General features: G+C 44.0%; 1 protein-coding gene across 2 annotated transcripts in view; it reads left to right on the top strand.

Annotated features, from left to right (window-relative positions):
* trim55a (tripartite motif containing 55a) overlaps positions 1 to 3388 on the top strand; it is a 198037-nt gene extending 194649 nt beyond the window's left edge. The window contains exon 10 of one of the 2 annotated variants that reach the window (XM_070891598.1): positions 2998 to 3388. In XM_070891598.1, the coding sequence (XP_070747699.1) occupies positions 2998 to 3072 (75 nt within the window). In that variant the 3' untranslated portion in view covers positions 3073 to 3388. The remainder of the gene's footprint in view (positions 1 to 2997) is intronic. The other variant, XM_070891645.1, reaches the window with a different exon arrangement.
* The last annotated feature ends 23637 nt before the right edge of the window (positions 3389 to 27025 follow it).

Genomic DNA, 27025 nt, shown 5'->3' with positions numbered 1-27025 from the left:
TCACAAACACAAGAGCTGCTGTGGCTACACGTCAACATTCTGTATCAATCCAGTTACTATAGGATGCCCACAATGAAGCTTTATACACTTTCTCCAAGTTGGGAAAAGCTGACCAAGACAGTTGGGCAAATTTTCAGTGACTGGCCAATTGGGAGCCCTGCAGATTGGGTCGAGAACCTCTGTGCCCAGTTCTCCAACTTGCAATTCCGTTGAATAAGACTTCACGCCAGGAATGGAGTCTGTGCCTTTTGTGGACAGGACATACATTTGTTGGATAGATGCCAGTGTTATAGCTGTACTGGAACAGAATAGAAGAAGAAAAATAATACTGGGAGCAGCAACCAAGTGTGAGAGTGTGAGATAAATTAATAATAATGAAAGTAAATTGAAGAAATATTCTACTTTTCAGTTCTGATGAAGGAGGCATACATGAAACATGAATTTGTCTTTTATCTTTGCAGATGCTGACTGACCTGCTGTATATTTCCAGCCCACACCGCGATATGTGTGCACACTAGGTCCATGCAGCAGAGCAGGTCTCCAGTCGTCTTGGTTAATCCTTGCCACTGGACTAAGACCTAGCTCTGGCAAGCCCATGTGGTGGCTGGTGTGCAACGGCCACCATACGTTAAAAAAATCCATGCACAGGCATCTTCCGCCCTTCAGGATTTAGTTCGGGACCTGGAATTTTAGGTCCTTCATTGAAACACCTGTGAACTTTTTGACGATTAAGCAAGTCATCCTCGATTCGAGGGACTGCTTATGATGATAATGATATTTCCAGAAATTTCTGTCTTTATTTCAGAGTTCTAGGATTTGCAGATTTTTTCTTTTCCATTTTAAAACTTTATTAGGGGAACTTTCTTTTAAGAATCCAAGGGAGCTGAGTTACCATCATTAATCCAGGGTGCTTCCCCTCTTTAGCCCCATGCTTGCTGACATCATCAATCTGGCCCTAACCTTTGGCACAACAACTACATCTTTCAAAACTGCCATAATCACTCTTTCCTCAAAAAACCTACATTGACCACTTCATTCTCTCCATCCTCATATCCCTCTATTTCCTTCTCCCTCATGTATGCATCAAGTTTCTCCTCAAATACATCAATGGGATCTGCTTCAACCACTCCATGTGCAGTGAGTTCCACATCCTCACCACGCTATAGAAATAATTCCTAAAATTATTTATTGGACCTGTTAATAGTTATCTTATATTCATGACCCCTTTTTGAGGAATCATCCACAAGTGGAAATAATTTCTCCACATTCACTCGATCGAACCACCTCTATCAGTTCTCCTCTTAGATTTTCCTTTTCCAGAGAAAAGATCCCCAGCCTGTTCAGGCTTTCCTCATTGTTGCATCCTTTCAATTCTGGTTATAAATCATTTCTGCACTTTTTCCAGTGCTTCAATATCCATTTTGTAATATAGAGACCAGAACTGCACCCAGCACTTGAAGTGTGGTCTAACTAAGGTTCCATAACATTACCTCCCTGCTTTTGTATTCTATACCTCTAGAAATGAACCCCAGTACTTTATTTGCATTCTTTAAAGAAAGACTTGCATTTATATAGCACCTTTCATGACCACCAGATGCCCCAAAGCGCTTTACAGCCAATGAAGTACTTTTGAAGTGCAGTTACTGGTGTAGTGTAAGAAGCGCAACAGACAATTTGCGCATCGATAGCTCCCCTGAACAGGAATGTGATAAAGACCAGATAATCTGTTTTAATGATGTTTATTAAGGGATAAATATTGTCTAGGACACCTGGATAACTCCCCTGCTAACTTGTGTAATGACTTTTAATTATTTATGTGCCTGTATTCCCATAAATCTTTGCTCCTCTACCCTATTTGGTTGCTTACCTTTCAAGCAATTCTAGTATCCTTCCTACCACTGAGGTTAAGCTAACTGGTCTATAGTTTGGTGGATTAGTTCTGTCTGCAAGATATTTGAAATATGGCTTCAAGATATGTAATTACATCAGGTAGTTCTGTGGGCCTTATTTTATCTGTTTTCAGCTTCTGCCTTGTAAATATATCACCCTCAAAGCCTCCCTGATAAAGTGCGACGTCCCCACTGACACCTGGGAGTCCCTGGCCCAAGACTGCCCTAAGTGGAGGAAGTGCATTCGAGACTCAACGCCGAGAGCATGCAGAAATCAAGCGCAGGCAGCGGAAAGAGCGTGCGGCAAACCAGTCCCACCCACCCCTTCCCTCAACAACTATCTGTCCCACCTGTGACAGGGTCTGCGATTCTCATATTGGACTGTTCAGCCACCAAAGAACTCACTTCAGGAGTGGAAGCAAGTCTTCCTCGATTCTGAGGGACTGCCACAAATGAAAAAGACAGCCTTTATCTCCCAGGAGCTACCTAGAAAGTCTGCTTTCTTTTTCAAATTAAACAGGCAGAGTATTGCCTTAAAATAAAAACATTCTGACTGCAGACTGGAAAGCAGACATCAAGCTGCTGGTCACTGACCACATGGACACTGATGGAGTCAAAGACCCTGTGATCCACAAGTGCCATGACATTACCTTAATTAGTACAGATGGCTGCATGGGTCTGATCAGTAACCCCCCTGGATTTGGGGAAATCCTGCCATATGAAAGAATGACAATTGCCATGCATTAGTAATGAAGCAGTAATTTTAGCTAGACAAAAAAGATCGAATCCAAAGTACTCGCTACTCAAATAAATCTAGCCCATGATTTCCCCAAAGTTGTGCAGCAGAATTGTGAGCTCTTCTGGGTGGTGTTTCTTAAACAGTGAAACTGATGGAGGCACAGTGAACCACATAAATTAGTAAAAGGGAAACATTTCTGTTTTCTGTTCTTTCCAGGTTACGGCTTTGTTTTGTCATAATTTAAATTATAAATCTATTTTGAGTTTCAAAAATATATTAATATAAAGCTGTTCTGAACTCAGCAAATGCGTAAATCCATGAGGATGCTAATAAGAACTATTGTTATTTTGTAATTTTTCTCTCCCTCAGTTCCCCTTTCCTTGGCTGAGAAGACAAGTGGATTGTATGCTGCCAAGCTCTATCAATTCCCAGCTGTACCACTAGGAGGTGCATGTATTGGCTTTCCTTATCTGTGGGAATGTGTATTCCCCGTGATTTCCCTGATTAAGTGCTCGTCATGTGGAATTACGGATGTGAAACCTGAACCCGACCTCTCTGCATTCATTGATACGGGATAGAAACAGCAGTTGGCGTTTTAAGAATACTTCAACCTACAACACAACCACAGAAAGGATTGGGAAAATACTAATGTGCAGCATTAAAAAAAAGTTTGTAAATATTGTAGTATTTAAGAAATTCTCTATTTTCTAGAATCCCTTATGGTAAATAATTGAATAGTAATAATTACATTGGTTCTTTATCTGTGCCAGAGAAATTTAAGCAGGTCACAACACGTCTTTATTGATTTCCTCAATTCTACTATGCAAATAAATGTTTTCTAAACTGCTGACAAATTATAATGTTGTAATTTATTCTAGCTTCTGATATTCTACATTATAAGATTTTAAACAAGGTCGTTTGGTGTTTCCTGGATTGAGGGTGACACAACAAGTACGAAATTATTCCTTTTTATTGGGAAATTTTTCTTAATGTACAATTGCAAAAATATAATTAAAGGGTAAATAGTGACTATTGGATGCCTGGGACCAGTGATGGCTGAGAGAATGCCAAGAGGGTTCAGAGCTCAACGGACTTGAGCAACAGCTGGGAACACTCTGTAGCATACGTGAGGAAGACGGATTTCTAGAATAAATGTCCCAAATGTTGGCCACCTCTTAGGGAGAACAAAAGAATGAAGCAGTGGATATCAGTTGAGAAAGGAAAGGGAGAGAGAAAGGACAGGAAAAGGAATCACCTGCGAGCCTGGAATTGGTTAACACGTAGAGAGTGCTCGGAGTCCGTGATGTAGCTAAGGTTGATTAAACAAGGAACACCGCGATACTGTGCAATAAGTTATTTCCCATGGAGAAGAAACTAAAAGCAGTCATAAGTATTTGCAAGCAGCAATTATGGGCAATTATGATTAGAGGCATAGAAAGTATTTTTTTACTACCTTGACTGAGAGTTGCGTGTGTTGCGTTGCCTCCCAGGCAACAGGGCAAGGGGAAATTGGAATGGGTTGCAACATTTCTTGAAAGGAAAGGATAACATCCAGAAATTATTGGACCCATGATGGGACATGGTAAAGAATAGGATCAAATTCTTGCAAAGAGAATTTGAGGATTTACATAGAATTACATAGAAATTACAGCACAGAAGCAGGCCATTCGGCCCACCAGGTCTATTCTGGTGTTAGTGCTCCACATGAGCTGCCTTCCAACCCTAGCAGTATATCCTTCTATTCCTTATGCATGTTAGCAGGAGTGGCCTGCATCTAGCACTGCTTATTTTTGATATGTGATTTTTTTTGAACATTGCAATTGGTGGTTTCCTGTTGATGTGTATGTTATATAATCCCACCGACATCTGGAAATCCCTAGCCCAAGACTGCTCAAAGTGGAAGAGAAGAATCCAGGAAAAGCCGAACACCTCGTGTCTCTTTGCCGGGAGCAAGCAGAGACCAAGCGCAAACAGCGGAAGGAGCGAATAACAACCCAAGCACTCCAGCCAATCGGCCGTTCAACCACCATCTGCCCCACCGGTGACAGAGACTGTAGGTCCCGCATTGGACTCATCACTCACCTGAGAAATCATTTTTAATGTGGAAGCAAGTCATCCTCGACTCCGAGGGATTGCCTAAGAAGAAGTATGTTCCTTTCTTATTCACTTCTGTTTTATGAATATAATATTTGTCACAATCAGGTGCAAGTAGGACTCAAACATTTATCTATAAAAGATGTTATAAAAGGAGTATGACACCTGAGATGTGGTGCACAGATGCAGTCATGACGTGGATTGTTATATAAAGTTAGGGAGATAGATGGATTTTTGTCTACACTTTCCAACGGGGATAGAATATTTTGCATTGAAACCGCTTCCCCTACAATTATTTTAGTGCCATAGAACATTTACTTCATGATTTTTTGCAATAAACATAAAACATTTATTTTTGTAAAATGTTTGATTTTGGTGCCAAAGTACTTCCGCAGATCTCAAAGCGACTCTCCACACAGATTAAAACAAGTGGCTGATGAATCTAAGTGACAGAAAGTGAAAACTCAACCCAATGGCTATTCTAGACTGTCATTATAACTTTCTTTCTGCAGGTTGTAGACATGTTAACTGTTTTGATATAAATGGAGATCTTATTTAAGGTAGTAGCAAACAAGCTAATTGTGAAAAGAAGAAAACTGACCTGTTTTGATCGAATGGGGCCAACTTTAATTATGAACATGTATTTATGCAGGCAAGATACTAATATTTCATAACTCACAACAAAAATATATCCCAATAAGAAGGAAAGACTGTAAGAGAAGGGATAACCATCCGTGGCTATCTATGGAAATAAGGGAGGGTATCAAATTGAAAACAAAAGCATACAACGTGGCCAAGACTCGTGGGAGGCCAGAGAATTGGGACATTTTTAAAAGCCAGCAGAGAATGACTAACAAAATGATTGAGAGGGAAGATAGATTATGAAAGTAAACTAGCACAAAATATAAAAACAGATAGTAAGAGTTTCTACAGGTACATAAAAAGGACAAGAGTGGCTCAGGTAAATGTTGGTCCCCTAGAGGATGAGACTGGGGAATTAATAATGGGGAACAGGGAAATGGCAGAGACGTTGAACAAATATTTTGTATCGGTCTTCACAGTAGAAGACACTAAAAACATCCCACTAGTGGATAATCAAGGGGCTATAGGGAGGGAGGAACTTAATACAATCACTGTCACTAATTAATACTATCATTATCACCAATTAGCCTAACATCTGTCATGAGAAAATGCTGGAGCCCATTATTAAGGAAGCAGTAGCGGGACATTTGGAAAAGCATGATTCAATCAAGCAGAGTCAGCATGCTTTTATGAAGGGGAAATCATGTTTGACAAATTAGCTGGAGTTCTTTGAGGATGTATCGAGCAGGGTGGATAAGGGGGAACCAGTGGATGTGGTGTATTTGGACTTCCAGAAAGCATTTGATAAGGTGCTCCATAAGAGGTTACTGCACAAGATAAAAGCTCACGGGGTTGGGGGTAATATATTATCATAGATAGAGAATTGACAGAAAACAGAGAGTCGGGATAAATGGGTCATTTTCCAGTTGGCAAGCAGTGCCTAGTGGGGTGCCGCAGGGATCGGTGCTGGGTCCTCAACTATTTACAGTCTATATTAATGATTTGGATGAAGGGACCGAGTGTAATGTAGCCAATTTGCTGATGATACAAAGATGGGTGGAGAAACAAATTGTGAGGAGGACACAAAAAATCTGCAAAGGGATATAGACAGGCTAAGTGATTGGGCAAACATTCGGCAGATGGAGTATAATGTGGGAAAATGTGATGTTATCCACTTTGGCAGAAGTAATAGAAAAGCAAATTATAATTTAAATGGAGAAAAAATTGCAAAGTGCTGTTGTACATAGAGACCTGGGGATCCTTGTGCATGAAATAGAAAAAGTTAGTATGCAGGTACAGCAAGTAATCAGGAAGGCAAATGGAATACTGCCCTTTATTGCAAGGGGGACAGAGTATAAAAGCAGAGCAGTCCTGCTACAACTGTACAGGGTATTGGTGAGGCCACACCTGGAGTACTGCGTACAGTTTTGGTCTCCGTATTTAAGGAAGGATATACTTGCATTGGAGGCTGTTCAGAGAAGGTTCACTAGGTTGATTCCGGGGATGAGGGGGTTGACTTATGAGGATAGGTTGAGTAGGTTGGGCTTATACATATTGGAGTTCAGAAGACTGAGAGGTGATCTTATTGAAACTTACAAGATAATGAGGGGGCTCGACAAGTTGGATGCAAAGGGGATATTTCCACATGGGGAAACTAAAACTAGGGGTCATAGTCTTAGAATAAGGGGCCGCCCATTTAAAACTGAGATGAGGAGAAATTTCATCTCTCAGAGGGTTGTAAATCTATGGAATTCCCTGCCCCAGAGAGCTGTGGAGGCTGGGTCATTGAATATATTTAAGGCGGCGATAGACAGATTTTTGAACGATAAGGGAGTAAATGGTTATGGGGAGTGGGCAGGGAAGTGGAACTGAGTCCATGATCAGATCAGTCATGATCTTATTGAATGGCGGAGCAGGCTTGTGGGGTCAAATGACCTACCCCTGCTCCTATTTCTTATGCTCTTATATAATATCTGATCAGGTCCATGGGAAGCAGAGTATTCTTATTTGCTTTATAGTGTACTTTCAAAAATGATTGAGGTTTCATCATTACCTCATCATTGTTGTAAGGATGCTTCTTATTTAACGAGTCTGTTATTTCGCTACCTTCAGGTTATTTTATCTCTGGTTCACAGCCGGAATGAGTTTGCGATTGTACACAGACCATATTTGCCCGTGCCAATTTTCTCCTCTTCCCATTTTTTCAGGGAACATTGACTCCTTATGGCTCCATGGTAATGGGCATGCTTTGGTTTCTTGCCATAATGGTCATTATTCATTGACAGTCAGCACAGTGTTTGACAGGGGCATTGCAGCCCAATCTTGCCTTCACCCAACATCCACACTTTTTTATTCAAGTGTCATGAGTAGAAACCCTGCCTAATTTTCATTATTTTTCTTAACCCCAGAGCAGAGGTACTAGAGACAATTTTAGCTTTCCTACTTCCACCTCAGTTCCGATCTGCTCAATATTGAAATGAGGCTCCTGTGCCCATTTCAGACCAGGATGGCTAAATTTGTTTGCTCTCGTCAGCGTTTGCACTGCGCAAGCTCTGACTAGTAATTCCAGGTCTGGCGCAGCCTAACCAGCAGTCCTAAATAGGATATTTCGAGGCTGCTAAAAAGGCCCAAAACTTATAGGAGTGCAGCTTCTTGTGGAGTTGGAAAGAGGAGGACAGCTTCTCAGGGTTCACAAAACTACTGCAAGCTGCTATTGATCCGTCCTCGGCTCTCCCCTGATTGCCTTCCCCCACTCCCACAATCAGGACTTACCTGTGGGCATCGGTGTAGGTTATTATTATAGTCTTCCTCACTGGTAAGTTCCAGTATTAAGTATATCCCACTATGATGTAATCATAATTACAAAATTACAAAGTATTACAAAGTATTTACACCACAGAAACAGGACATTTGGCCCAACAGGTCTATGCTGGTGCTTATGCTCTACAGGAGCCTCCTCCCACTCCTCTTCAGCTAACCCCATCAACATATCCTTCTATTCCTTTCTCCCTCATGTGCTTATCTAGCTTCCTCTTAAATGCATCTATGCTATTCACCTCAACTACTCCTTGTGGTAGCGAGTTCCCCATTCTGATCACTATCTGGGTAAAGAAGCTTCTCCTGAATTCCCTATTGCCTGCAAGTGGAAACATTTTCTCTACATCTACCCCATCAAACCCTTTCATAATCTTAAAGACATCCATCAGGTAATCCCTCAGCCTTCTCTTTTCTAGAGGAAAGAGCTCCAGCTTATTCAGCCTTTCTTGATACAGTATAACCTCTCAGTTCTGATATCATTCTCGTAAATCTTTTTTGTACCTTCTCCAGCGCCTTTATACCCTTTTTATAATATGGAGACCAGAACTGTTCACTCCAAGTGTGGTCCAACCAAGGTTCTATACAAGTTTAACATAACTTCTCTGCTTTTCAATTCTATTCCTCTAGAAATGAGTCCTAGTCCTTTTTTTAATGGCCTTAATAACCTGTGTTGCCAATTTTAGTGATTTGTGTATTTGTACCCCCTGATCCTCGACCCCATTTAGATACTCCTCCGAACGGGATCTGGACCAGCCAGGATCCCAAACTAGAGAGTGCTCACAACAGTGCCCTCAAGGAAAATGAGTCAGCAGTCCCCTGCGAACTGCTAGACAAGACGGGGCAGCCCCACCGTCGCTTAGACGAAACGCTCACTCGCTCAGACCGCTCCCCAGGGAGCAGCAGCGACACTGTACAAACGAAAAGGACAGGGAGGTCACAGGCACATCAGCTGTCTGTGGGCCTGCCCGAACCTAGGAGTAATGGCAAGAGCCCTGAGCTCCGGCAACTCGAGCAAAATGAGCTCACCTCGCCCACAGACCCACTAGCATTGTGCTCTGCGCCGCCACCAGATGACCCGGATCCCATCCGGCCGTGCTGGAACTAGACTGTCCTCATGTACCTGTACTGATATACCTGTACTGATCATGTAAATGTACCACACAAAAAGAAACAGAACTGTAATCCACCCAACAAATGTACCAAGATGTAAATGTAAAACCCATGTGATGAACTTGAATGCAACTTGCATGTAACGGGCCATTAGCATCATCTCTGTGTGGGGGGGAGAATGGAGTAGTCATGGACTCACAACCAGAAACCACTGGGACCTCCACTGGCAACAAATCTCACTACCAACCCACCCAAGCTAGAAGTGACCCTCCAATGGTCAACCAGGAAGAGCAAAGTCCAGGTCACTGTCAATGTACGAGTCAATTTGCATTAAAGACTTGGGGAAAGTGATGTCATGTATGTAGACCATGTATACTAACTGTATAGTCACACAAGGTGTGCCACCAGATGGCACTGCAGTGGGAGACCTGAGGGTCACCTGCATAGGTATGCAGGGCCCAGTATAAAAGGCTTGTGCCTCACTCTGGAGTTACAATAAATGGGACTAAGGTCACAACAGCTCAAGTACAATACTAGGCCTTGTGGAGTCATTCATATGAGTATTAAAGATATAACAGAGCCCATGGCCAGCGACAGGGCTGAAGGAATACAAGATGCCGGTATTCTCATAAGTTATCCTCTTTCTCACATCCCACATCCCCCTCATGTCTTCTGATCTCCAATCTGCATATGGTGTAAGTATGCAGATCTTGCTTTCCCCCCTCCCCTCACTTCAACCGTACCCTTGTGTCTTTCTAATTTCAGACACCCAAGAAATCCAGCCTGCCCATCCAATGACCATCACTCGATTTCACATTCCCAGCCCCCAGCTCAGATGCAGAGGGGGGGGGGGGGGGGTTTGGGGGCTCAGCGGGCGTATTCGGTGGCGGGTTGGTAGGAATTTTTTTTCTGATAGTGGGTCGGGAACCTGCTGTCAAGCTGCTACCATACTACTTTTCCAGATTTTGGGTCTGTCAGGGCAGGAACAGACACGACACGCGGTGGCGGGGAAGGCAAGTTAGGTCATTATGACCTTGTTAACAGCCCATTAAACAGTATTTTGAGATCAGATTACCATTTTATGAGGTCGCTCACAGGGTCCACGTTGCTCGGGGATTACGTAAGGTAGGAGGTCAGGAGTTGAATCAGTATGGGAACATCTCATTACTTGACAGCTGCAAATTTGCTATAAAAGCTCCCATCTAAGAGCTGTTCACTTTCCAAGCTCGGAAGCTGTTGCTTACTGCATTTGGAAGACAGATTGAGCTTTGATAGAGAATACAAGCAAGTTATTAAGTTGGGAGAAACACAGACAGCAGTTAGATGTGTAAAGGCACGATGCATTAGGCCATCAATCACACTTGATATCTCAGGACTTTGGGCTGAGAGCCAACCATGGGTTAACAATACATACTGTTGAATCAATTGAGCCAATAAGATCAAAGGGGGCGGGTTCATTGTTGTAAGTTGATCCAGGTTTAAATTCAGTCATTTTAGCCATGTGTTCCCAGTATAACAAAGACTTGGCATGCTGCCAAAAAGCTTGTTGCTGTTGCTGATATGAAGAGTTACTTTAAACTAGAACCGGACTTCGAATCTCATTGAGAATTAAAAGATCTAACAATTTTGGCGTCACGAACAGGATCACTGAGGGAAGAAACTGAATTTTGGACATCGGACCTACATGCTGAGGTAAGGACTCCTCTTTATAAAAGTCCTCAGTCAATTGTCTAAATTCACCCCCCCCCCCCCCCCCACGCGATTCCGAAAGCCTCCGGTTTGCGAACCCTCCGGTTGGTAGTCGGCTCGAGATCCCGTATAGACGTCTAATTAATTACCAACCCACTGACCCGGCTGGAAAGCCTACGACTCGAGACCCCAGTAAAGAAATCAGTATTATGGCAGCAGGAGATAAGAGAAAAGAATTGCCTACAACTTTTAAAGGCGGGCGGGCCCCACCTGAGGTTTCGATAGATGAAATCCTCCAACAGTTGAAAGAATACATAGAGCAACAATTCGACTTATCAAAACCTGTATCAAGATTGAACAAAAGTACGGTACCTCCAAAGGACAATGGTCCTTGGACGAGATCAAAAGGGTTTGGGGTAAAACAACCCGTATGAAAAATAAAGAATGAACCAGATGGTCCCTAGCCGTTATGGGACAGATCCGACAGCGGAATGAAATCATGACGCGGTCCCAACATGATAGGGACCTGACCAGTACAAAGCACCAATTGCAAGCGGTTTGTGAACAACTAAGACAGAAAAAACTTGAACTTGAAAAGTCGGAAGCGGAAGTTAAAGATCTTAAAGGTTAAATTAAAGAATGGAAAAAATCATTAGGTCAAGAGACAGTAATAGGAAAAGGAAAATGTATCGGTCAATTCCCAGGGTACCCATGTTTGGATAAATTAAAAGCGCAAACCTGAAGACATGACCGAGGAATAGATACGGATTCTGAATCCTCTGACGATACAGGGTCGGAGGATGAAGAATTAAGGGTGCGCTTTGCCCCGTTTAATAAAAGGACGAGTTGTAGTCAAGTCAGAAGAGACTGCGGATGAGGACGGAACTAAAACAACGAAGAACAGGGTGTATGCAAAATATTTAGTTCATGACCCGGCAGACCCAGAGAAAATTGATAAATGGTCCAAGGAGTTGCCCAATCCAAAGAAAGGGGGAGTGAAAACGTGGGACCAATTGGAGCGCTTAAGAAATATATATTAACTTCATCCCTGGGACGGAGTGCAAATTTTGACCATAATGGTGCCAAAAACACAAGGAAGAAAATTGTACGACAAGGTAGAAGAAGCTTTGGGGCAGGATGAGCAAGAATTAAACGCAGGGTGGGATGCGATTAAACATTGGCTGCAAGCCTTCAGTCCAGCTAAGACAGACTGGGGAAAAATTGCAGCCTGCCAACAGAAAGGAACAGAGGAGGTCCTGGAATATGACGAGCAGTTTAGATGCATGCTGTTAGAACATTCGGGTATGAATCATATGGATGAGGAAATGGATGAACAAGTGTTTGGACTCCTGAAAGCAACTTTCGTGGCAGGTCTAAAGCCAGAATTGTTCAAAATGCTTAAGGTAGTGTTACCGGACTGGGAAGGTAGAGGAACTACCTTTGCAGCATTGGTGGATCGATGTAACCAATTAGACAGGGATATGGGAGCTAAAGTCCGAAACCTGCAGGCTATGGGATGGAAATCCCAGGATTCCGATAAACAGTCATTAGGAAAATTACCCGGAAAATATCATTATTTTGGGAAAGACGGTCACTGGGCCAAGACATGCAGGGCGAAACAGCAAGGTCACAGCCGGGGAAGAGGACGTGGTCAGGGATACAACTCAGCCAACAAACCAGGCTTGTCACAAGATAACAATCTCATAGAAGCATTTAAGCGACTGACAATACAACAACAGAAAGAGTTACTTGGGATAGCAAAAAACGATTAGAGCCCACCTTGGCCCCTCTCCTCGCACTAATACAACAAAGGGGAGATGGGCTCTATATAACTGTGAGGGTGGGCGATAAGGATGTGGACTGTCTTTTAGACACGGGGCGGAATTAACATGCTTACCCCTACAATATGGAGACTCTTTGCTGTTGGATGGTAGGGCACGTACAGCCTATGGAGTTGGGGGCCATAAAATGGAAATTAAAAGGACAACACCAGTACTTATAGGGCTGGGTCCACATGAACTAACCACGCCGGTCTGAATAGGCCCAGTAGATCAACCCCTTTTGGAAATGGACGTTCTAATCCAAGTAGATTCATCGTTACATTTCGAGAATGGTCGGGTGACATGGTCAATTAGAACTTTGAAGAAAGAAGAATTGAAGGAACACCCGATATGGGCTAAAGATAAGAATGATTGTGGCCTACTCCAGATGGAGCCTGCGTCATTTACCGGGACCAAGCCTCCATGAACTAAACAGTATCCCATCAGTCCAACTGTCATTGCGGGAATCCTACCTGTTATTCAGCAATTAGAGAAACAAGGGGTGCTTATTAAAACGCATAGCTCCTCCAATAGCCCCGTGTGGCCGGTACAGAAATCTAATGAGACTTGGCGTTTGACCGTTGATTATAGGAAAGCTAACCAGTGTATTGATCAAAAAGCTCCTTTGGTCGCAGATCCCTCCACCATTTTTAATGCCCTCAAACCGGAACATAAATATTTCTCGGTTATAGATATAGCCAACGGATTTTGGTCGGTGCCTCTGGCACCGGAGGTTCGACAGTGGTTTGCTTTCACGGTCCAAGGACAACAGTATACTTGGACCCAGTTACCACAGGGTTTCCACAACAGCCCTACGGTATTTCACATGGCTTTACAAAGCCATTTGCGAGAATTACCTCCCCTGTCATCCACAGTCATCCAATATGTAGACTATATCCTGCTAGCTTCAAACACGGAAGAACAGCATGAACAAGATCTACGAGCTCTGCTGGACCACCTTCGGCTGAAAGGACATAAAGCCAGCGTCGACAAAGCACAAATATCCCAAGAAGAGGTTGTATACCTGGGACAAAAGATTTCACAAGGAAAGAGAGAACTTACCCAGGATAGAACTGCAGCCATTCGGGCTGCTAAAAAACCCACCACTATTCAGGAACTCAGGTCTTTTTTGGGATTGTGTAACTTTAACAGAAATTGGATTGACTCCTTCACACAGCTTACTCAGCCATTGAATGATATCAAAAAGGGGAAACGTGCCTCTAAAGAAGCCATCACCCTCACTAAGGAACAGCAAGAGGCCTTCCTGAGTTTGAAAAAGGCCTTGTGTTCGGCACCGGCTCTGGGAATCCCCGACAGTGGTAAGCCATTTACCCTGTTTGTCCATGAGAAAGAAGGATATATGACAGCTATTCTGACACAAGAACATGGGGATCGGCAAAGACCTATTGGCTATTATTCGGCAAAACTGGATGCGGTAGCCCTCGGATGGGGAAGTTGCCTAAGGGTCATGGAAGCTACATGTCGAGCGTTAATGATCACTGTGGGTCTAGTCCTTGACCAAAAGCTGATTGTCAAGTGTCCCCACACCGTACACGCTTTGCTGTCTATGAATAGAATGCCTCAGGTGACGGCAGCTAGATGGACCCGCTGGACAGCAGTTTTGGAAGCTACTAATCTCCATATCGTTCGGGCCAGCCCAGTTAATCCCGCAACTATACACCCGATGTCAGAATCGACGGAGCAAGAGGGGGGAGAATGTGAAGAGCATGACTGTGTGGAGATTTTAAAAGAAACAGAAGAAGCAGCCTTAACAGCAGAGGAGCCTCTACACAACCCTGACCTCATCCTGTTTACAGATGGTTCCTCCTTTGTTGACAATGGTACCAGAAAAGCAGGATGGGCAGTTACAACCTTAAATGAGGTAGTGGCAAAAGGATGTTTACCCTCAGGAACGTCAGCACAACAGGCCGAGTTGCAGGCCCTGTCAGAAGCATGTCAAATAGCAGAAGGACAGACAGCTAATGTCGACACAGATTCACGTTATGCTTTTGGAGACGCTCATGACTTTGGTCTGTTGTGGCGGAAAAGAGGATTCCTCACTGCTGTTGGTACACCTATCCGAAATGGAAAAGAAGTCCGAGACTTACTAGAGGCCATACAATTACCTCATGAAGTGTCCATCCTGAAGTGTAAGGCCCATACCAAGGAAAATACCACGGAAGCACAGGGAAATGCCCTAGCCGACCAGGCAGTTAAAGATGCCGCCTCACAGGGCACTCCCCCAGAAGAACCAACACAGATGTGCAGATGAAAGCACTCAGGACTCTGACACGAGACCTTCAAACAATGCGAGGCGAGTGCTCCCGAGAGGAAAAATGGACATGGATTGAGGCAGGAATTAAGTTATGTAAAGATGGTGTCTGGGGACAAAGAGTTACCGACAAGCCAGTCGCGCCACAAGCGCTTATGCCTTTTTTAGCCCAACAGATCCACTCGTGGGGACACTTGGCCTCACAATAGATGATGGCACGGTTCCAGAAAAGCTGGTGGGGTCGGCGATTTAAAAAACATGCTCAGCTGGTAACAGACCGCTGTGTGGTCTGCCAGAAAAAGAATTCTGGACCCATCACGGTAATGCCCCAACTGAGGCCCCCTGCCCCTGTCGGACCATTCCAGCATCTACAGGTTGATTATATATCTCTTTCTCCATGCCAAGGATACACTAACATTCTTGTCATGGTTGACAGATTCTCTAGATGGGTAGAAGCTGTCCCAACTAAAAGAGCCACAGCCAATCACACTGCAAAGGTCTTGTGTAAGGATTACATTCCCCGATGTGGAGTCCCGAGTAGCATTGACTCAGATCAGGGAACACACTTCACAGGTGCTGTCTGCCAAGAAGTCTGTAGGTTACTGAACATTACGTGGGATTTACACTGTCCTTATCATCCACAATCATCAGGACAAGTAGAGCGAATGAATCGAACTCTGAAACAACGGCTTGCCAAATATCACCAAGAAGGAACACCATGGCCCCAGGCATTACCAATAGTGCTATGTAGCATTAGGGCAACCCCGAACAGAACTACAGGTCTAAGCCCATTTGAAATTATAATAGGAAGACCAATGCCGCTGCCAGGAACTATCGATTTACGGAAAGCTGATGTTCACTCAATGAGTGACACTTTGTTATCATACTGTCAGAACCTAACCAATGCTATTAGTTCTGTTTCCCGACAGGTATCGGCAGCTTGGGTTAATCCACCCGAAGGAGTACACGACATCATCCCGGGAATCTGGGTTTATGTGAAAAAATTGCATAAAAAACTTTTGGGTGCCAAGTGGGAGGGACCTTACCAAGTGTTATTGACCACCCAGACAGCGGTTAAAGTCCAAGGAAAGAAAGCCTGGATCCACGCCTCACATGTTAAACGAGCACCAGTAACTGAAGCTGAAATCTGATAAGGACAATTACTTCTTGCCAAAATGTATAAATTTACTGTACTACTGACTGTAGGTATTCTAGGCATTTGCCTACTTCTTACTAGCCGACACTCTGCACCAAAGGGAAATAGTAGAGTACCCAGGGAATTACATGTAAATACATTTTTACATATGTCATACTTTTATGCCAAACAAAGTAACATTTCCAGTTGTTGGGTATGTGCGCATATTCCTATTCACTCAAAGGGAGGGATTCCCTTGAGACCAATTCCCTTGATTATCTCGGAAATGGCTGAATAGATAATTCATCAAAACAAAACAGGCAATGTGTTTCAGGACACGGAAAACTGGGCACCTAAATGGAAGTCAGCAGGTTACAATCTGACTACCTTTGAAGGGGGGTACCAACCGTACTACAATAATTCAAAACGGCCCCCATTTTTTGTTATCACTAATACAACGAGGGTAGGAAGACCGGGGGAATCGGTTTGTCTGATTAGAAACATAATGTGGGCCAAAATTTGGGATATAGTAACTGCTCCCAGAATTGTAATGTAATCAAGCCACGGAACCGTCCAAACTGGGCCGATGTGGGAGTTCTTAACGTAACGGGGATTCTGAATAAAACAGATGGAAAGGCCTGGACAGGCCCCGGAGTGTTGATGACAAAGATACAGCTAACATTCATTGCCTATAATGGCACCTATTGGGTGTGTGGCCACAAGGCCTACCCTTGGCTGCCCCAGAATTGGACGGGATCCTGCTACTTAGCCTACATTGTGCCATATATGTATTATATAAAGTCCCTGTCGGAACATTTACGCCGTCCTAAGAGAGCTATCACAGAAACAAAGAGGTTCTTTGCCATTCTAGTCTCTGGGTATGGGACTGCCAAACTGGCAAGGAATCCACTAACATGGCATCCATTGTGGAACGGGTAGTCAATGATACTTCAGAGGCCCCAGTTAAAATCAATGCAGAAATGGTAGCAATCCGCACAGTAGCCCTACAGAATAGAATGACCCTTGACTACATCCTGGCTGAAAAGGGAGGTACTTGCATCTTACTCGGAACTGAGTGTTGCACATATATCCCAGATAGCTCCGAAGAAATTACCCACTTAGCGGAGCATATCCAAAAGGAGGTAGAAAAACTTAAGCAACCCCCATCATTCACTTTGTGGAGCGGGGCCACTGGATGGCTAGGTTTAATAGGAACTTCATTGGTGGAAGGTTTAATTCTATTCGTTGTAATTATTTTACTTTTATATTGTTTATTTATGTTGATTAAATGTTGTTGCAACCAGGCGGCTGTAGCTGCTGTCCCGCAGGTGAGACGCCTTGCAGGTACCAGCAGACTGTCTGTACGTGGCACAGGGGTATGTTATGTTTAAGGGAAGGTTGTTTACTGGTTGAATTAAGATATTGATTTGTATCAAATTGGAATGAGGTTAATTAACCTACTAAAACCAGACTTTCATTGTGGCCATGATGGAATTCGGGTTGGTGTAAATTTGTGTGGAAGTGACTAGTCCGGACATGTGGCAAAACACATCAACAAATTTTAGCAGGAAACTCTATTAACATGTATGAAATTATTTTGTAGAATGTTTAACCAGTGATATCTGATGTTTTATGATTCAGTTTTTGAAAGAATCAAAGGGGGGATTGATAGAGAATACAAGCAAGCTGTTAAGTTGGGAGAAACACAGACAGCAGTTAGATGTGTAAAGGCACGATGCCTTCGGCCATCAATTACACTTGACATCTCAGGACTTTGGGCTGAGAGCCAACCATGGGTTAACAACACATACTGTTGAATCAATTGAGCCAATAAGATCAAAGGGGGCGGGTTCATTGTTGTAAGTTGATCCAGGTATAAGTTCAGCCATTTTAGCCATGTGTTCCCAGTATAACAAAGACCTGGCATGCTGCCAAGAAGCTTGTTGCTGTTGCTGAAATAAAGAGTTACTTTAAACTACAACCGGAATTCGAATCTCATTGAGAATTAAGAGATCTAACAGCTTTATGCTGGTTGCAAGTGTTTGGAGCAAAATCTCTATGCAGTGTCACCTCATTGGAACAAACTCACTATTGACAGATCGGTGCTGTCATCTCAAGTTCACCTGCCATCTATTACATCAACATGAATCTATTACATCAGCATGAAACTATCTCACCTTAGTCATACGAACATAAGAACAAAAGAAATAGGAGCAGGAGTAGGCCATACGACCCCTCAAGCCTGCCCCGGCATTCAATGATCATGGCTGATCCGATCATGGACTCAGCTCCACTTCCCTGCCCGCTCCCTATAACCCCTTATCCTCTTATCGTTTAAGAAACTGTCTATTTCTGTCTTAAATTTATCCAATGTCCCAGCTTCCACAGCTCTCTGAGGCAGCGAATTCCACAGATTTACAACCCTCAGAGAAGAAATTTCTCATCTCAGTTTTAAATGGGCGGCCCCTTATTCTAAGATCGTGCCCTCTAGTTCTAGTCTCCCCCATCAGTGGAAACATCCTCTCTGCATCCACCTTGTCAAGCCCCCTCATAATCTTATACATTTCGATAAGATCACCTCTCATTCTTCTGAATTTCAATGAATAGAGGCCCAACCTACTCAACCTTTTTTCATAAGTCAACTCCCTCATCCCCGGAATCAACCTAGTGAACCTTCTCTGAACTGCCTCCAAAGCAAGTATATCCTTTTGTAAATATGGAAACCAAAATTGCACGCAGTATTCCAGATGTGGCCTCACCAATACCCTGTATAGCTGTAGCAAGACTTTGCTGATTTTATACTCCACCCCTTTTGCAACAAAGGCCACGATTCCATTGGCCTTCCTGATCACTTGCTGGACCTGCATATTATCGTTTTGTGTTTCATGCACAAGTACCCCCAGGTCCCGCTGTACTGTAGCATTTTGCAATCTTTCTCCATTTAAATAATAACTTGCTCTTCGATTTTTTTCTGCCAAAGTGCATGACCTCACATTTTCCAACACTATAATGCATCTGCCAAATTTTTGCCCATTCACAGCCTGTCTATTTTTTGCAAATTTTTTGTGGCCTCACGCATTGCTTTTCCTCCCATCTTTGTATCGTCAGCAAACTTGGCTACGTTACATTCAGTCCCTTCTTAAACCGTTAATATAGATTGTAAATAGTTGGGGTCCCAGCACTGATCCCCGCGGCACCTCACTCGTTACTGATTGCCAACTATTCATCCCGACTCTCTGTCCTCAGAATCCCACCATGATCAGCCCCAAAACCAGCAGCACCAGGCACACCAGCAGCACCAACAACACCAACCTTCTCCATAATGAATTGATGCTGCACATGACACAGGGAATCAGCACCCGACCACATTGCTGCCCGGGACGCCAGGGATGGCCTCACCATGGTCACTTGATGCTGTACACCCTAGCTGCCACATGATGCACCAGGTTGGCAACACTACACAGCAACACCATGGAGCATCCCTGCAATACCCAAACCATCCCTTTCACACTCATCACCATTGCAGGTGATACCATTATATCTCACCATTCATTGCAACTCACTAAGCCACTTCTAAAGGTGCATACAAATCTGTCCAAGAAGGCAAAGTGTTGAAAATAAAGATTTCAATGACAGCACATTAACAGACATGTCACATGAACATTGGCTAAAGCACCCAAGTGTCTACCCTTGTGTGTTAGTTGGTTTGATTGCATTAGGATGAGGGTGAGAGTGAGGGGTGGCTTGTGAGCTGGGGGAGTGATAATGTAGATAGGGAGGGATGGTGGAGGTGTAAGGTAAGTTGGTGTGAGTAAGGATTTGCAGGAGTAGGGTAGAGAAGGCAGAGTGATGAGATGTGATGAGTGGCACAACAGGATGAGGTTGAGTGTGGCTTTGTAGTAACCTTTTGTGATCTACTGAGATCATTGAAAGGTCAGCGCTACTGCAGCCAGCTCCTCCTGATGACATTCCTATTGGTGCAATGTGCAACCAGGCTGCGTTGGTCTCCTGGGGAGGTCTCTACTGCCCATTAGAAGGGAAGAGAACCTCCCTAAGTCCTGGGAGATCCTGGGTGCAGCCCTGCAGTGCTTGTCAGTGTTTGCAGCATCTCAATGTTGTAGAACACTGACAGTGCAACTGGCAAAATTCATTTGCACATGGTTTAAGGAATCTCGCTTCCTTCAATTGGTCAGGAAATGCGCTGGGCGGGCAAGCGGCAAGCCCAATCAACATAAAGTAATTCTACACAATTGGCTGCAGCCAGCAGCGAGGTCAGGACCCGCCACCACTGCTTCCATTGCAGCACAAACACCAGCCACACAACGTCTCAGTGCTGCAATGGAAGCTCAGACTGAAGTCATGCAAGCACAGATTGCTGCCATCATGACAGTGTTGCAAAGGGGTTGCAGGGTGTCACAGCAGTCCAGCAGTCTGTACTCCATGTAAGGTTCTGCAAAACCAACCACGGAGACATGTGGCAGGGATAATGGGAAGATGCCATGTTTAAAATGACCAACTGCAGCCAACAGCCTGTAAACCACGGAGGATGATGGGACTCTGGCCACCCTGTACAGTAACAGATAGTGTTGCAGGGGCATGGAACCGGATGGGGGATGAGCCAGCTACCGTAAGGGGGAAGAGTGTACATTCAGTTTTTCCAGGAAAATGAATACAAGGCAACTTTATATTTTAAAAGGACATTTCTCCAGCTTTTCATGTAAAACCCTCACAGAAGAGGCAACATGTCCAGGCAAAATCTCCCCAGTAATACACAAGGCAACACAAAGGGTATCAGTTTGAATAATTAAGCAAAGGCCCACAGGTCTGATGCAATCATTTTGGCCAGCCTAGACAGAGTGGCACCTCTGTCGAGATAGTGAACAATCATCTTCATTCACCCCATCAGCGAGCGACAGGATACAGGAGGTGTGGCTAATCTCCCATTCCGGACAGATCGATACACATCAAACTGCCATTCACAACCCATTTTATTCAAGGAAGACCCAAGACAATGGCATGCAGTTTTGGCACGAAGATGAATGGACTATAAGAAAAGCTGCAAAAACACACAAGGAGGTTTTTAGGGAGTTGGAGGGGTTGGAGGTTGGAGTTTGGAGGTTGGAGGTTGGAGTCAGCTTTTTGCATTGAGTTGTAGAGTTGAGTTAAGAAGGTGGGAGTCAGTTTTCGTTGTGGTTGAGTTGAGTTTAGGGGAGTTGAGTCAGCTCTTCACAGGGCCCTTGCTCTGGGGAAGGTGCGCTTAACTCCAGCAGCTTTTTGCTTAGGAGCCAACCGAGAGGCAAATAGAAGAAACCGACGCAACATCGAGGAGGAAAACCGAACCGACCAACAATGTAAAACCCACCCCAGAGGGACCCCGAGCTGGAATAAGTGCCCCCCCCAGAACCCCGGAGTTGATAGGATTGTGAGTATAGTCCAAACCCCCTTACAGACTCAATTTAGGATAGGAATTGGTAAGAAGGGTGGAATTGGGAGGTGGGGTTGTGTGTGGGTGGAATGTTTCAACCTCTTATCTTCCCCTTCCCTGTTGCGAGAGTTTTTCATGTTGTTGAGTGAGATTGTGCCATTGCTGCTATTTACGACCTCTTCCGATGCCCTCTATCTTTGTGTTTACTATTCTAAATAAACAACATTAGCCATTTTGCACTCTTACCCACTGTGTCTGGTTTCCTTGTTACTCACCCATCCTCATAAATCGCACGTACAGAACCTCAGGGGAGTGTGGATTCGAACCGACACCCCAAGCTCCCCTTACTTCCAGCAGATTACTAAGATTGTTGAGGCACTGCCCCTGGAGAGTGGCAATGGATTTGTGGAGGATGACCCTACTATCCTCTCTCAGGATGATAGCATTTGTCCTCCCACCACTGCCATTCTGCTGGTGTCCTTCCTGTTGCTTGTCAGCCAGCCAGCCCAGACTGCTGTCACCTATGCTGAGGTGGTGCAGTACAAAGCAGTCTGGACCGAGTAGGCCTAGAGCTTCTCGAGGTCATCCTGCAAGATCATTTGTAGTCTCCCCTACTGAAAGTCAGCAGCCTTCCACCAGCCTTTCTGCAGCCACTGGTGTAACACTGTGTGACATCACTAGGATAGGCAAAGGCACACACAAGACAGTCACTAAGGGAATGCACAAGGCTGATTAGTTGAATTTTTGATGTACTATTGGATGGATATATGGATAAAGTTTTATTGCAAAGTTTGCTTTGCGGTGGCTTTTATTTAAGCATTGTGCCTCAGTTGTCGCAGTGATTGTCAGTAACAGAGAGAAGGTAAGGTGTGGGACAAATGTTGAATGGGTAACAGGAGTTACGTACACAAGTACCGCAGGTGAATGATTCGATCCCAGATATCCCGACCAGAAAGGGGCTGTCTAGGTTTCCTCTTTCCTTTCGTTTCCTCCTCTTCCTCCTCCTCCTCCTCCTGCTCCGGAGCTGGTATCTGTATCCCTGGTTGCAAGGGATGTGACCTCATAATGACCAGGTTGTGGAGAATGCAGCAGATCATGACAAATCGAGACACACACTCCGGTGAGTATTGTAGGGCTCATCCAGAGTGGTCCATGCAGCCGAAGCATTGTTTAAGGACACCAATGGTCTGCTCTATGATGCTTCCTGTGGCAGCATGGCTGTCGTATGTGGTTGGATTGTGGAGTGGCGTCATAAGCCAGGTAGTCAGCGGATAGCCCTTGTTGCCCAGTAGCCACCCTCTGGTTTGTCTTGGTGACTCAACGACTGAGGGAACAACAGAATGGCGCAGAATAAAAGTATCATGACGACTGCCAGGATACCGGCATTCACCAACATGATGTGCTGAGCATGGTCGCACACCAACTGCACATTCAGCAAGTGGTAACCTTTGTGGTTGCAGTATATCTCAGCATTTATCTATGGTGCCCGCAAAGCCTCGCGCAGTTGACGGCACCCTGCACCATGGCGAAGCCCGCTATCCTGGCAAAGCCACGTGCATGCTCCATCTGCTTCTTTCTGGTCAGAGAGAAAACAATGAAGTTCCCTCTCCTGGCATGTCACCTCTCTTATGCAGGAGTGGATGATGAATTGCGAGATGTTACAGATGTCACCTGCTCCAGCCTGGAAGGATCCCGACTCGAAGAAATTCAGGGCCACATTCACCTTCACAGCCACTGTCAGCGCTGTCCTTGCCCTGGAGAGAAGCTACAGGTCTGGTTGCAAGAGGTGGCAGAGTTCTGTGAGCACCTCCTTCATAAATCACAAATGCCTCAGACACTGCTGTTGGTTCAGGTTGAGGTGGGTAAGGACTTCTGTCAAGAGCCTGTCTCCCCCTCCTCCTCCCTCTGCGAGCAGCTTGTCCTCTTCTTTCCACCTTCGCCCCGTCATGCTGCAGGCCAAGGAGGAATGACAACTAGAGAACACACGACTGGGAGCAAGTGGTCTGACCAGAATTCTTGTATTCAGAAGCAAGGCCTTCTCCACTAGCAACATCACTCCCCGTCACCTCATTAACTTTGCATAACTCTAGAAAGCTCCAAAAAGTTCCACAAACTCACCAGTAGTAATCAAAACCAAGTTACCTGATAGTTGTTGATGATCCATAGAAACATAGAAACATAGAAAATAGGTGCAGGAGTAGGCCATTCAGCCCTTTGAGCCTGCACCACCATTCAATAAGATCATGGCTGATCATTCACCTCAGTACCCCTTTCCTGCTTTCTCTCCGTACCCCTTGATCCCTTTAGCCGTAAGGGCCACATCTAACTCCCTCTTGAATATATCCAATGAACTGGCATCAACAACTCTCTGCGGCAGGGAATTCCACAGGTTAACAACTCTGAGGAAGTTTCTCCTCATCTCAGTCCTAAATGGCTTACCCCTTATCCTTAGACTATGTCCCCTGGTTCTGGACTTCCCCAACAATCTTCCTGCATTTAACCTGTCCAGTCCTGTCAGAATTTTATATGTTTCTATGAGATCCCCTTTCATCCTTCTAAACTCCAGTGAATAAAGGCCCAGTCGATCCAGTCTCTCCTCATATGTCAGTCCAGCCATCCTGGGAATCAGTCTGGTGAACCTTCGCTGCACTCCCTCAATAGTAAGAACTTCCTTCCTCAGATTAGGAGACCAAAACTGAACACAATATTCCAGGTGAGGCCCCACCAAGGCCCTGTACAACTGCAGTAAGACCTCCCTGCTCCTATACTCAAATCCCCGCGCTATGAAGGTCAACATACATTTTGCCTTCTTCAACGCCTGCTGTACCTGCATGCCAACTTTCAATGACTGATGTACCATGACCCCCAGATCTCATTGCACCTCCCCTTTTCCTAAACTGCCGCCATTCAGCTAATATTCTGCCTTCTTGTTTTTGCCCCCCAAGTGGATAACCTCACATTTATCTACATTATACTGCATCTGCCATGCATTTGCCCATTCACCTAACCTGTCCAAGTCACTCTGCAGCCTCTTAGCTTCCTCCTCACAGTTCACACTGCCACCCAGTTTAGTGTCATCTGCAAACTTGGAGATATTACTCTCAATTCCTTCATCTAAATCATTGATGTATATTTTACATAGCTGGGGTCCCAGCACTGAGCCCTGCGGCACTCCACTAGTCACTGCCTGCCATTCTGAAAAGGACTCGTTTATCCCGACTCTCTGCTTCCTGCCTGCCAACCAGTTCTCTATCCATGTCCAATACATTACCCCCAATATCATGTGCTTTAATTTTGCACACCAATCTCTTGTGTGGGACCTTGCCAAAAGCCTTTTGAAAGTCCAAATACTCTGCATCCACCGGTTCTCCCTTGTCCACTCTACTAGTTACATCCTCAAAAAATCTAGAAGATTTGTCAAGCAGGATTTCCTTTTCATAAATCCATGCTGACTTGGACCAATCCTGTCACTGCTTTCCAAATGCGCTGCTATTTCATCTTTAATAATTGATTCCAACATTTTCCCCACTACTCATGTCTATAATTCGCCATTTTCTCTCTCCCTCATTTTTTTAAATGTGGCTTTACATTAGCTATCCTCCAGTCCATAGGAACTGATCCAGAGTCGATAGACTGTTGGAAAATGATCACCATGCATCCACTATTTCTAGGGCCACTTCCTAAAGTACTCTGGGATGCAGACTATCAGGCCCTGGGGATTTATCAGCCTTCAATCCCATCAATTTCCTGACTAATAAGGATTTCCTTCAGTTCCTCCTTCTCGCTAGACCCTCGATCACCTAGTATTTCTGGAAGGTTATTTGTGCCTTCCTTTGTGAAGACAGAACCAAAGTATTTGTTCCATTGGTCTGCCATTTCTTTGTTCCCCATTATAAATTCACCTGATTCTGACTGCAAGGGACCTATGTTTGTCTTCACTAATCTTTTTCTCTTCATATATCTATAGAAGCGTTTGCAGTCAGTTTTTATGTTCCCAGCAAGCTTCCTCTCATACTCTATTTTCCCCCTCCTAATTAAACCCTTTGTCCTCCTCTGCTGAATTTTTAATTTTTCTCAGTCCTTAGGTTTGCTGCTTTTTCTGACCAATTTATATGCCTCTTCCTTGGATTTAACACTATCCCTAATTTCCCTTGTTAGCCATGGTTGAGCCACCTTCCCTATTTTATTTTTTACTCCAGACAGGGATGTACAATTGTTGAAGTTCATCCATGTGATCTTTAAATGTTTGCCATTGCCTATCCACCATCAACCCTTGTTCCGGACAGTATCAAATCTTTACCGTCCAGTGATACTTTTCTAGCCCAGGTCTCTAATTAGGTTTGATACATCTTTCCCTTTTTTCTTGTTTAATTAATAATAATGGAAACCTTTTCTGATATCAGAGGGTTGTTCAAGGCTCTGCCATCCTTATCTATCCAGGAGCATAACATATTAATTCGTGTGTTGGGTTGCAACTTTGGTTTAGCCTAGTTCCATTTGGTTCCAGGGTGTTAATTGAGACATCTGATGATACTGGGAATGTACGAATCCTTTGTCTATGTCTATTGTCCATCGTCCAAGGATTATTCCTTTTAGCTTTCTCAGAATGCATGCAGTTTAGCTAGAATGAATAATTTTTCTACACACCTGACGTGTTGCCAGAAATTGTCTGTAAATATTTTGCAGTTGCCTGGGTTTTGGCACTCAACATTAGTGTTCATGGGGCAAAAGGGAAGTACTATGTCGATAATTTTTTGTGGGGAGGGAGATGGGTGAAAGAAAGAAATGATATTAGGATCACTGTCCCCAATGGGGGAATGGATCACCAGAGCAATCATATCATTTTTACAATTTATTTTCTAATTTGAAATGTTTACAGTCAAAGTGAATGAATCACTTGTGTGTGGGCAACTATTCTTCCTCGATGATGGCATGTCCCAGCGTGGCTCTTCCATTGTGTGCAATTACATTGGAAATACAAGCTAAAGTTCACATAATTATTTGAAGTAATTTTTAATGCTGTAATGCTATCACCATGCATTCCTCACATTATTACATGCTAGATTCATTTCATTATTGTGAAAAAAAGGTTTTTCATAGTTTATCTGACATAATGCTGTAAATCATGTTGAATTGCATTATTGTATCATGTATGCATTATGCCATCATAAATGTCGAGCCATTGAGAAGCCTTATTCCAGCCTGTGTTGTATTATGATTGCATTTGACTTTAAAATTCAAAGACTCCAAACATTAGTCAATTCTTATCCACACAATACAATATTGGTCTTAACATTCTCCACCTTGCTCCCTCAGCAAATACACAAGCTGATTTACAGTATAAAAGTAAAAACAAAACTTTGATTTATTTCTTAATTATAGAATATTCAACTTAAATTAAATTGTTATCAATTGGGAAAGCAGATTATACAAAAAAATAAGCTTGGTCATGG

Source organism: Pristiophorus japonicus, chromosome 1 (assembly GCF_044704955.1).
Source record: "Pristiophorus japonicus isolate sPriJap1 chromosome 1, sPriJap1.hap1, whole genome shotgun sequence".
Taxonomy (NCBI): domain Eukaryota; kingdom Metazoa; phylum Chordata; class Chondrichthyes; family Pristiophoridae; genus Pristiophorus; species Pristiophorus japonicus.
This window is presented reverse-complemented; position numbering and strand designations above follow the sequence as displayed.